At 48.6% G+C, this 13547-nt stretch overlaps 1 protein-coding gene across 3 annotated transcripts in view; it reads left to right on the forward strand.

The window, feature by feature from the left end:
• The window catches only part of PHKG2 (phosphorylase kinase catalytic subunit gamma 2), an 87060-nt gene that overhangs the window by 23718 nt on the left and 49795 nt on the right, over positions 1-13547 (forward strand). For all 3 annotated transcript variants that reach the window (XM_053694733.1, XM_053694734.1, XM_053694735.1), the window contains exons 3-4: positions 5215-5269; positions 5438-5503. In XM_053694733.1, the coding sequence (XP_053550708.1) occupies positions 5215-5269; positions 5438-5503 (121 nt within the window). The remainder of the gene's footprint in view (positions 1-5214; positions 5270-5437; positions 5504-13547) is intronic.

Consider the following 13547-nt stretch of genomic DNA (forward strand, 5'->3'; position numbering starts at 1 on the left):
TGCTCTTCTCCTCAGTGCCCGATCTTCTCTCCTGCTCTTTTCCTCTGTGCCTGATCTTCCCGTTCTGCTCTTGTCCTCTGTGCCTGCTTTTCCCCTTCTGCTCTTGTCCTCTGTGTCTGATCTTCCTCTTCTGCTCTTGTCCTCTGTGCCTGCTCTTCCCCTTCTGCTCTTGTCCTCTGTGCCTGATCTTCCTCTTCTGCTCTTGTCCTCTTTCTCTGCTCTTCCCCTTCTGTTCCCCTCCTCTGTGCCTGCTCCTCGCCTTCTGCCCTTGTCCTCTGTGCCTGCTCTTCCCCTTCTGCTCTCCTCCTCTGTGCCTGATCTTCCCCTTCTGCTCTTGTCCACTGTGGCAGATCTTCCCCTTCTGCTCTTGTCCACTGTGGCAGATCTTCCCCTTCTGCTCTTGTCCTCTGTGCCTGATCTTCCCCTTCTGCTCTTGTCCTCTGTGCCTGCTCTTCCCCTTCTGCTCTTCTCCTCTGTGCCTGCTCTTCCCCTTCTGCCCTTGTCCTCTGTGCCTGCTCTTCCCCTTCTGCCCTTGTCCTCTGTGCCTGCTCTTGCCCTTCTGCTCTTCTCCTCTGTGCCTGCTCTTCCCCTTCTGCTCTTCTCCTCTGTGCCTGCTCTTTCCCCTTCTGCCCTTGTCCTCTGTGCCTTCTCTTCCCCTTCTGCTCTTGTCCTCTGTGCCTGCTCTTCCCCTTCTGCTCTCCTCCTCTGTGCCTGATCTTCCCCTTCTGCTCTTGTCTTTGTTGCCTGCTCTTCCCCTTCTGTTCTTCTCCTCTGTGCCCGATCTTCTCTCCTGCTCTTTTCCTCTGTGCCTGCTCTTCCTCTTCTGCTCTTGTCCTCTTTGTCTTCTCTTCCTCTTCTGCTCTTGTCCTCTGTGCCTTCACTTCCTCTTCTGCTCTTGTCCTCTTTGCCTTCTCTTCCTCTGTGCCTGCTCTTCCCCTTCTGCTCTTGTACTCTGTGCCTGCTCTTCCCCTTCTGCTCTTCTCCTCTGTGCCTGCTCTGTTCTATGTGCCTGCTCTTCCCCTTCTGCCCTTGTCCTTTGTGTCTGATCTTCCCCTTCTGCCCTTGTCCTCTGTGCCTGCTCTTCCCCTTCTGCTCTTGTCCTCTGTGCCTGCTCTTCCCCTTCTGCTCTTGTCCTCTGTGCCTGCTCTGCCCCTTCTGCCCTTGTCCTCTGTGCCTGCTCTTCCCCTTCTGCTCTCCTCCTCTGTGCCTGATCTTCCCCTTCTGCTCTTGTCCTCTGTGCCCGATCTTCTCTCCTGCTTTTTTCCTCTGTGTCTGCTCTTCCTCTTCTGCTCTTGTCCTCTTTATCTTCTCTTCCTCTTCTGCTCTCGTCCTCAGTGCCTTCACTTCCTCTTCTGCTCTTGTCCTCTTTGCCTGCTCTTCCCCTTCTGCTCTCCTCCTCTGTGCCTGATCTTCCCCCTTCTGCTCTTGTCCTATGTGCCTGCTCTTCCCCTTCTGTTCTTCTCCTCAGTGCCCGATCTTCTCTCCTGCTCTTTTCCTCTGTGCCTGATCTTCCCCTTCTGCTCTTGTCCTCTGTGCCTGCTTTTCCCCTTCTGCTCTTGTCCTCTGTGTCTGATCTTCCTCTTCTGCTCTTGTCCTCTGTGCCTGCTCTTCCCTTTCTGCTCTTGTCCTCTGTGCCTGCTCTTGCCCTTCTGTTCTTGTCCTCTGTGCCTTCTCTTCCCCTTCTGCTCTTGTCCTCTTTGCCTGCTCTCCCCCTTCTGCTGTCCTCCTCTGTGCCTGCTCTTGCCCTTCTGTTCTTGTCCACTTTGCCTTCTCTTGTCCTCTTTGCCTGCTCTTCCCCTTCTGCTTTTGTCCACTGTGCCTGCTCTTGCCCTTCTGCTCTTGTCCTCTGTGCCTGCTCTTCCCCTTCTGCTCTTGTCCTCTGTGCCTGCTCTTCCCCTTCTGCTCTTGTCCTCTTTGCCTGCTCTTCCCCTTCTGCTGTTGTCCTCTTTGCCTGCTCTTCCCCTTCTGCTGTCCTCCTCTGTGCCTGCTCTTGCCCTTCTGTTCTTGTCCACTTTGCCTTCTCTTGTCCTCTTTGCCTGCTCTTCCCCTTCTGCTTTTGTCCTCTGTGCCTGCTCTTCCCCTTCTGCTCTTGTCCTCTGTGCCTGCTCTTCCCCTTCTGCTCTTGTCCTCTGTGCCTGCTCTTCCCCTTCTGCTCTTGTCCTCTGTGCCTGCTCTTCCCCTTCTGCTCTTGTCCTCTGTGCCTGCTCTTCCCCTTCTGCTGTTGTCCTCTGTGCCTGCTCTTCCCCTTCTGCTCTTGTCCTCTGTGCCTGCTCTTCCCCTTCTGCTCTTGTCCTCTGTGCCTGCTCTTCCCCTTCTGCTCTTGTCCTCTGTGCCTGATCTTCTCCTTCTGCTCTCCTCCTCTTTGCCTGCTCTTCCCCTTCTGCTCTTGTCCTCTTTGCCTGCTCTTCCCCTTCTGCTCTCCTCCTCTGTGCCTGATCTTCTCCTTCTGCTCTCCTCCTCTTTGCCTGCTCTTTCCCTTCTGCTCTTGTCCTCTGTGCCTGCTCTTCCCCTTCTGCTCTTGTCCTCTGTGCCTGCTCTTCCCCTTCTGCTCTTGTCCTCTGTGCCTGCTCTTCCCCTTCTGCTCTTGTCCTCTTTGCCTGCTCTTCCCCTTCTGCTCTTGTCCTCTGTGCCTGCTCTTCCCCTTCTGCTCTTGTCCTCTGTGCCTGATCTTCCTCTTCTGCTCTTGTCCTCTTTCTCTGCTCTTCCCCTTCTGTTCCCCTCCTCTGTGCCTGCTCTTCCCCTTCTGCTCTCCTCCTCTGTGCTTGATCTTCCCCTTCTGCTCTTGTCCACTGTGGCAGATCTTCCCCTTCTGCTCTTGTCCACTGTGGCAGATCTTCCCCTTCTGCTCTTGTCCTCTGTGCCTGATCTTCCCCTTCTGCTCTTGTCCTCTGTGCCTGCTCTTCCCCTTCTGCTCTTCTCCTCTGTGCCTGCTCTTCCCCTTCTGCCCTTGTCCTCTGTGCCTGCTCTTCCCCTTCTGCCCTTGTCCTCTGTGCCTGCTCTTGCCCTTCTGCTCTTCTCCTCTGTGCCTGCTCTTCCCCCTTCTGCCCTTGTCCTCTGTGCCTTCTCTTCCCCTTCTGCTCTTGTCCTCTGTGCCTGCTCTTCCCCTTCTGCTCTCCTCCTCTGTGCCTGATCTTCCCCTTCTGCTCTTGTCTTTGTTGCCTGCTCTTCCCCTTCTGTTCTTCTCCTCTGTGCCCGATCTTCTCTCCTGCTCTTTTCCTCTGTGCCTGCTCTTCCTCTTCTGCTCTTGTCCTCTTTGTCTTCTCTTCCTCTTCTGCTCTTGTCCTCTGTGCCTTCACTTCCTCTTCTGCTCTTGTCCTCTTTGCCTTCTCTTCCTCTGTGCCTGCTCTTCCTCTTCTGCTCTTGTCCTCTATGCCGGCTCTTCCCCTCCTGCTCTTGTCCTCTGTGCCTGCTCTTCCCCTTCTGCTCTTGTCCTCTGTGCCTGCTCTTCTGCTCTTGTCCTCTGTGCCTGCTCTGTCCTCTGTGCCTGCTCTCTCCTCTGTGCCTGCTCTCTCCTCTGTGCCTGCTCTTCCCCTTCTGCTCTTGTCCTCTGTGCCTGCTCTTCCCCTTCTGCTCTTGTCCTCTGTGCCTGCTCTTCCTCTTCTGCTCTCCTCCTCTGTGCCTGCTCTTCCCCTTCTGCTCTTGTCCTCTATGCCGGCTCTTCCCCTCCTGCTCTTGTCCTCTGTGCCTGCTATTCCCCTTCTGCTCTTGTCCTCTGTGCCTGCTCTTCCCCTTCTGCTCTTGTCCTCTAAGCCGGCTCTTCCCCTCCTGCTCTTGTCCTCTGTGCCTGCTCTTCCCCTTCTGCTCTTGTCCTCTGTGCCTGCTCTTCCCCTTCTGCTCTCCTCCTCTGTGCCTGATCTTCCCCTTCTGCTCTTGTCTTTGTTGCCTGCTCTTCCCCTTCTGTTATTTTCCTCTGTGCCTGCTCTTCCTCTTCTGCTCTTGTCCTCTTTGTCTTCTCTTCCTCTTCTGCTCTTGTCCTCTGTGCCTTCATTTCCTCTTCTGCTCTTGTCCTCTGTGCCTTCACTTCCTCTTCTGCTCTTGTCCTCTTTGCCTGCTCTTCCCCTTCTGCTCTTGTCTTCTTCTGTGCCTGCTCTTCCCTTTCTGCTCTTGTCCTCTGTGCCTGCTCTTGCCCTTCTGTTCTTGTCCTCTGTGCCTTCTCTTCCCCTTCTGCTCTTGTCCTCTTTGCCTGCTCTTCCCCTTCTGCTGTCCTCCTCTGTGCCTGCTCTTGCCCTTCTGTTCTTGTCCACTTTGCCTTCTCTTGTCCTCTTTGCCTGCTCTTCCCCTTCTGCTCTTGTCCTCTGTGCCTGCTCTTCCCCTTCTGCTCTTGTCCTCTGTGCCTGCTCTTCCCCTTCTGCTCTTGTCCTCTGTGCCTGCTCTTCCCCTTCTGCTCTTGTCCTCTGTGCCTGCTCTTCCCCTTCTGCTCTTGTCCTCTTTGCCTGCTCTTCCCCTTCTGCTCTTGTCCTCTTTGCCTGCTCTTCCCCTTCTGCTCTTGTCCTCTGTGCCTGCTCTTCTCCTTCTGCTCTTGTCCTCTGTGCCTGATCTTCTCCTTCTGCTCTCCTCCTCTTTGCCTGCTCTTCCCCTTCTGCTCTTGTCCTCTTTGCCTGCTCTTCCCCTTCTGCTCTCCTCCTCTGTGCCTGATCTTCTCCTTCTGCTCTCCTCCTCTTTGCCTGCTCTTTCCCTTCTGCTCTTGTCCTCTGTGCCTGCTCTTCCCCTTCTGCTCTTGTCCTCTGTGCCTGCTCTTCCCCTTCTGCTCTTGTCCTCTGTGCCTGCTCTTCCCCTTCTGCTCTTGTCCTCTTTGCCTGCTCTTCCCCTTCTGCTCTTGTCCTCTGTGCCTGCTCTTCCCCTTCTGCTCTTGTCCTCTGTGCCAATTTATTGAGGTTTTTGAGCACAAAATTGAAATGTATTGAAACCAGTAGGTCTTGAGAAACCCAGGAGCCAGGGAACCATTGGCTCCTAGAACGTTACCCCAGCTTCTAGCTTTTTGGGTTATTCTCCATATATCTATATATAAATACCACTCTCTGGCTCTTACATTTTAAACAGATTTATTGACCCCTGTTGTAAAGCAAGATAAATAGCTTTCAAGCCAACATTTGCCGTTTATATAATTGTTTGACTAACCTCACAGCACTGATGAGATGTTTTAGATCCAGATTAGAGAGCTTGAGATTATCGGCGTCCTTATTCTCTGTCTTACAATGATTTTCTCTCTTGCAGTCTCCCTGATTGATTCGTATGAATCCTCCACGTTTATATTCCTTGTATTTGACTTGTGAGTATAATGATTTAGGGCACGGGGAGAGGGTATAGAATAAGAGGCTCTGCAGTCTCTCTGTGAGTGAGCTGTCAGTCTGTTTCTCCTGGTTTAGCTCAGTTTCTGGGGTGTTATCTCTTCTCTTTTTGTTTCCTCTTATCTCTCTCTTGTGTTTTGCACTTGCAGGATGAAGCGGGGGGAGCTGTTTGACTATCTGACTGAGAAAGTAACACTCAGCGAAAAAGAGACAAGGTACAGAGAGATACGTAATCATTCACACTGTACTACCCGCACTGCACGCACCATCATGTAAAGTTAGTAGACTCGTTATGTTACCCGCTTGCTCACCATCATGTAACCCAACTAGACATATGTCATGTTGTCACCCGCCTGCTCACCATCATGTAACGCTACCAGACATATGTCATGTTGTCACCAGCCTGCTCACCATCATGTAACCCAACCAGACATATGTCATGTTGTCACCAGCCTGCTCACCATCATGTAACCCAACCAGACATATGTCATGTTGTCACCCGCCTGCTCACCATCATGTAACGCTACTAGACATATGTCATGTCACCCGCCTGCTCACTATCATGTAATGCTACTAGACATATGTCATGTTGTCACCCGCCTGCTCACCCTCCTGTAACGCTACTAGACATGTCATGTTGTCACCTTCCTGATCACCCTTATATAATACCACTAGACATATATCATGTTTTCACCAGGTTGCTCATTATTATGCAACACCACTAGACATATGTCATGTTGTCACCAGGTTGCTCATCATCATGTAACGGTACTAGACATGTCATGTTGTCACCTGCCTGATCACCCTCATATAACACCACTAGACATATGTCATGTTGTCACCAGGTTGCTCATCATCATGTAACGGTACTAGACATGTCATGTTGTCACCAGCCTAATCACCCTCATATAACACCACTAGACATGTCATGTTGTCACCTTCCTGATCACCCTCATATAACACCACTAGACATATGTCATGTTGTCACCAGGTTGCTCATCATCATGTAACTCTACTAGACATATGTCATGTTGTCACCAGCCTGATCACCCTCATGTAAAACTACTAGACATATGTCATGTTGTCACCAGCCTGATCACCCTCATGTAAAACTACTAGACATATGTCATGTTGTCACCAGCCTGATCACCCTCATGTAAAGCTACTAGACATATGTTATGTTGTCACCAGCCTGATCACCCTCATGTAACGCTACTAGACATATGTCATGTTGTCACCAGCCTGATCACCCTCATGTAACGCTACTAGACATATGTCATGTTGTCACCAGCCTGATCACCCTAATGTAACGCTACTAGACATATGTCATGTTGTCACCAGCCTGATCACCCTCATGTAACGCTACTAGACATATGTCATGTTGTCACCAGCCTGATCACCCTCATGTAACGCTACTAGACATATGTCATGTTGTCACCAGCCTGATCACCCTCATGTAAAGCTACTAGACATATGTTATGTTGTCACCAGCCTGATCACCCTCATGTAACGCTACTAGACATATGTCATGTTGTCACCAGCCTGATCACCCTCATGTAACTCTACTAGACATATGTCATGTTGTGACCTACCTGATCACCCTCATGTAACGCTACTAGACATATGTCATTTTGTCACCAGCCTGATCACCCTCATGTAACGCTACTAGACATATGTCATGTTGTCACCAGCCTGATCACCCTCATGTAACGCTACTAGACATGTCATGTTGTCACCAGCCTGATCACCCTCATGTAAAGCTACTAGACATATGTCATGTTGTCACCAGCCTGATCACCCTCATGTAAAGCCACTAGACATATGTCATGTTGTCAGCCTGATCACCCTAATGTAACGCTACTAGACATATGTCATGTTGTCACCAGCCTGATCACCCTCATGTAAAGCCACTAGACATATGTCATGTTGTCACCAGCCTGATCACCCTCATGTAACGCTACTAGACATATGTCATGTTGTCACCAGCCTGATCACCCTCATGTAACTCTACTAGACATATGTCATGTTGTCACCAGCCTGATCACCCTCATGTAACGCTACTAGACATATGTCATGTTGTCACCAGCCTGATCACCCTCATGTAACGCTACTAGACATATGTCATGTTGTCACCAGCCTGATCACCCTCATGTAACGCTACTAGACATATGTCATGTTGTCACCAGCCTGATCACCCTCATGTAACGCTACTAGACATATGTCATGTTGTCACCAGCCTGATCACCCTCATGTAACGCTACTAGACATATGTCATGTTGTCACCAGCCTGATCACCCTCATGTAACGCTACTAGACATATGTCATGTTGTCACCAGCCTGTTCACCCTCATGTAACGCTACTAGACATATGTCATGTTGTCACCAGCCTGATCACCCTCATGTAACGCTACTAGACATATGTCATGTTGTCACCAGCCTGATCACCCTCATGTAACGCTACTAGACATATGTCATGTTGTCACCAGCCTGATCACCCTCATGTAACGCTACTAGACATATGTCATGTTGTCACCAGCCTGATCACCCTCATGTAACGCTACTAGACATATGTCATGTTGTCACCAGCCTGATCACCCTCATGTAACGCTACTAGACATATGTCATGTTGTCACCAGCCTGATCACCCTCATGTAACGCTACTAGACATATGTCATGTTGTCACCAGCCTGATCACCCTCATGTAACGCTACTAGACATATGTCATGTTGTCACCAGCCTGATCACCCTCATGTAACTCTACTAGACATATGTCATGTTGTCACCAGCCTGATCACCCTCATGTAACGCTACTAGACATATGTCATGTTGTCACCAGCCTGATCACCCTCATGTAACGCTACTAGACATATGTCATGTTGTCACCAGCCTGATCACCCTCATGTAACGCTACTAGACATATGTCATGTTGTCACCAGCCTGTTCACCCTCATGTAACGCTACTAGACATATGTCATGTTGTCACCAGCCTGATCACCCTCATGTAACGCTACTAGACATATGTCATGTTGTCACCAGCCTGATCACCCTCATGTAACGCTACTAGACATATGTCATGTTGTCACCAGCCTGATCACCCTCATGTAAAACTACTAGACATATGTCATGTTGTCACCAGCCTGATCACCCTCATGTAACACTACTAGACATATGTCATGTTGTCACCAGCCTGATCACCCTCATGTAACGCTACTAGACATATGTCATGTTGTCACCAGCCTGATCACCCTCATGTAACGCTACTAGACATATGTCATGTTGTCACCACCTGATCACCCTCATGTAACGCTACTAGACATATGTCATGTTTGTCACCAGCCTGATCACCCTCATGTAACGCTACTAGACATATGTCATGTTGTCACCTGCCTGATCACCCTCATGTAACGCTACTAGACATATGTCATGTTGTCACCAGCCTGATCACCCTCATGTAACGCTACTAGACATATGTCATGTTGTCACCAGCCTGATCACCCTCATGTAACGCTACTAGACATATTCATGTTGTCACCAGCCTGATCACCCTCATGTAACGCTACTAGACATATGTCATGTTGTCACCAGCCTGATCACCCTCATGTAACGCTACTAGACATATGTCATGTTGTCACCAGCCTGATCACCCTCATGTAACGCTACTAGACATATGTCATGTTGTCACCAGCCTGATCACCCTCATGTAACGCTACTAGACATATGTCATGTTGTCACCAGCCCTGGATCACCCTCATGTAACCCTACTAGACATATGTCATGTTGTCACCAGCCTGATCACCCTCATGTAACGCTACTAGACATATGTCATGTTGTCACCAGCCTGATCACCCTCATGTAACGCTACTAGACATATGTCATGTTGTCACCAGCCTGATCACCCTCATGTAACGCTACTAGACATATGTCATGTTGTCACCAGCCTGATCACCCTCATGTAACGCTACTAGACATATGTCATGTTGTCACCAGCCTGATCAACCCTCATGTAACGCTACTAGACATATGTCATGTTGTCACCAGCCTGATCACCCTCATGTAACGCTACTAGACATATGTCATGTTGTCACCAGCCTGATCACCCTCATGTAACGCTACTAGACATATGTCATGTTGTCACCAGCCTGATCACCCTCATGTAACGCTACTAGACATATGTCATGTTGTCACCAGCCTGATCACCCTCATGTAACGCTACTAGACATATGTCATGTTGTCACCAGCCTGATCACCCTCATGTAACGCTACTAGACATATGTCATGTTGTCACCAGCCTGATCACCCTCATGTAACGCTACTAGACATATGTCATGTTGTCACCAGCCTGATCACCCTCATGTAACGCTACTAGACATATGTCATGTTGTCACCAGCCTGATCACCCTCATGTAACGCTACTAGACATATGTCATGTTGTCACCAGCCTGATCACCCTCATGTAACGCTACTAGACATATGTCAGGTTGTCACCAGCCTGATCACCCTCATGTAACGCTACTAGACATATGTCATGTTGTCACCAGCCTGATCACCCTCATGTAACGCTACTAGACATATGTCAGGTTGTCACCAGCCTGATCACCCTCATGTAACGCTACTAGACATATGTCATGTTGTCACCAGCCTGATCACCCTCATGTAACGCTACTAGACATATGTCATGTTGTCACCAGCCTGATCACCCTCATGTAACGCTACTAGACATATGTCATGTTGTCACCAGCCTGATCACCCTCATGTAACGCTACTAGACATATGTTATGTTGTCACCTGCCTGATCACCCTCATGTAACGCTACTAGACATATGTCATGTTGTCAGCCTGATCACCCTCATGTAACGCTACTAGACATATGTCATGTTGTCACCAGCCTGATCACCCTCATGTAACGCTACTAGACATATGTCATGTTGTCACCTGCCTGATCACCCTCATGTAACGCTACTAGATCACCCTCATGTAACGCTACTAGACATATGTCATGTTGTCACCCGCCTGATCACCCTCATGTAACGCTACTAGACATATGTCATGTTAGCACCTGCATAATCACCCTCATGTAACGCTACTAGACATATGTCAGGTTGTCACCAGCCTGATCACCCTCATATAACACCACTAGACATATGTCATGTTGTCACCCGCCTGATCACCCTAATGTAACGCTACTAGACATATGTCATGTTGTCACCCGCCTGATCACCCTCATGTAACGCTACTAGACATATGTTATGTTGTCACCTGCCTGATCACCCTAATGTAACGCTACTAGACATATGTCATGTTGTCACCAGCCTGATCACCCTCATGTAACGCTACTAGACATATGTCATGTTGTCACCAGCCTGATCACCCTCATGTAACGCTACTAGACATATGTCATGTTGTCACCAGCCTGATCACCCTCATGTAACGCTACTAGACATATGTCATGTTGTCACCAGCCTGATCACCCTCATGTAACGCTACTAGACATATGTCATGTTGTCACCAGCCTGATCACCCTCATGTAACGCTACTAGACATATGTCATGTTGTCACCAGCCTGTTCACCCTCATGTAACGCTACTAGACATATGTCAGGTTGTCACCAGCCTGTTCACCCTCATGTAACGCTACTAGACATATGTCATGTTAGCACCCGCATGATCACCCTCATGTAACGCTACTAGACATATGTCATGTTAGCACCAGCCTGATCACCCTCATGTAACGCTACTAGACATATGTCATGTTGTCACCAGCCTGTTCACCCTCATGTAACGCTACTAGACATATGTCATGTTGTCACCAGCCTGATCACCCTCATGTAACGCTACTAGACATGTCATGTTGTCACCAGCCTGATCACCCTCATGCAACGCTACTAGACATATGTCAGGTTGTCACCAGCCTGATCACCCTCATGTAACTCTACTAGACATATGTCATGTTGTCACCAGCCTGATCACCCTCATGTAACGCTACTAGACATATGTCATGTTGTCACCAGCCTGATCACCCTCATGTAACGCTACTAGACATATGTCATGTTGTCACCAGCCTGCTCACCATCATGTAACCCAACCAGACATATGTCATGTTGTCACCCGCCTGCTCACCCTCATGTAACGCTACTAGACATATGTCATGTTGTCACCAGCCTGATCACCCTCATGTAACGCTACTAGACATATGTCATGTTGTCACCAGCCTGATCACCCTCATGTAACGCTACTAGACATATGTCATGTTGTCAGCCTGATCACCCTAATGTAACGCTACTAGACATATGTTATGTTGTCACCTGCCTGATCACCCTAATGTAACGCTACTAGACATATGTCTTGTTGTCAGCCTGATCACCCTAATGTAACGCTACTAGACATATGTTATGTTGTCACCTGCCTGATCACCCTAATGTAACGCTACTAGACATATGTCATGTTGTCACCAGCCTGATCACCCTCATGTAACGCTACTAGACATATGTCATGTTAGCACCTGCATAATCACCCTCATGTAACGCTACTAGACATATGTCATGTTGTCACCAGCCTGATCACCCTCATGTAACGCTACTAGACATATGTCATGTTGTCACCAGCCTGATCACCCTCATATAACACCACTAGACATATGTCATGTTGTCACCAGCCTGATCACCCTCATGTAACGCTACTAGACATATGTCATGTTGTCACCAGCCTGATCACCCTCATGTAACGCTACTAGACATATGTCATGTTGTCACCAGCCTGATCACCCTCATGTAACGCTACTAGACATATGTCATGTTAGCACCAGCCTGATCACCCTCATGTAACGCTACTAGACATATGTCATGTTGTCAGCCTGATCACCCTAATGTAACGCTACTAGACATATGCCATGTTGTCACCAGCCTGATCACCCTCATATAACGCCTTTGGACATTTGTCATGTTGTCACCAGCCTGATCACCATCATATAACACCACTAGACATATGTCATGTTGTCACCAGCCTGATCACCAACATGTAACACTACTAGACATATGTCATGTTGTCACCAGCCTAATCACCAACATGTAACACTACTGTCATGTTGTCACCCGCCTGTTCACTATCATGTAACGCTACTAGACATATGTCATGTTGTCACCAGCCTACTCAACCTCATATAACGCCACTAGACATATGTCATGTTGTCACCTGCCTGATCACCAACATGTAACGCTACTAGACATATGTCATGTTGTCACCAGCCTGATCACCCTCATATAACACCACTAGACATATGTCATGTTGTCACCTGCCTGATCACCCTCATGTAACGCTACTAGACATATGTCATGTTGTCACCAGCCTGATCACCCTCATGTAACGCTACTAGACATATGTCATGTTGTCACCAGCCTGATCACCCTCATATAACACCACTAGACATATGTCATGTTGTCACCAGCCTGATCACCCTCATGTAACTCTACTAGACATATGTCATGTTGTCACCAGCCTGATCACCCTCATGTAACGCTACTAGACATATGTCATGTTGTCACCAGCCTGATCACCCTCATGTAACGCTACTAGACATATGTCATGTTGTCACCAGCCTGATCACCATCATGTAACGCTACTAGACATATGTCATGTTGTCACCTGCCTGATCACCCTCATATAACACCACTAGACATATGTCATGTTGTCACCTGCCTGATCACCCTCATATAACACCACTAGACATATGTCAGGTTGTCACCAGCCTGATCACCCTCATATAACACCACTAGACATATGTCATGTTGTCACCAGCCTGATCACCCTCATGTAACGCTACTAGACATATGTCATGTTGTCACCAGCCTGATCACCCTCATATAACACCACTAGACATATGTCATGTTGTCACCAGCCTGATCACCCTCATGTAACTCTACTAGACATATGTCATGTTGTCACCAGCCTGATCACCCTCATGTAACGCTACTAGACATATGTCATGTTGTCACCAGCCTGATCACCCTCATGTAACTCTACTAGACATATGTCATGTTGTCACCAGCCTGATCACCCTCATGTAACGCTACTAGACATATGTCATGTTGTCACCTGCCTGATCACCCTCATGTAACGCTACTAGACATATGTCATGTTGTCACCTACCTGATCACCCTCATGTAAAGCCACTAGACATATGTCATGTTGTCACCAGCCTGATCACCATCATGTAACGCTACTAGACATATGTCATGTTGTCACCAGCCTGATCACCCTCATATAA

The sequence above is a fragment of the Bombina bombina genome, chromosome 11 (assembly GCF_027579735.1).
Source record: "Bombina bombina isolate aBomBom1 chromosome 11, aBomBom1.pri, whole genome shotgun sequence".
Classification (NCBI taxonomy): domain Eukaryota; kingdom Metazoa; phylum Chordata; class Amphibia; order Anura; family Bombinatoridae; genus Bombina; species Bombina bombina.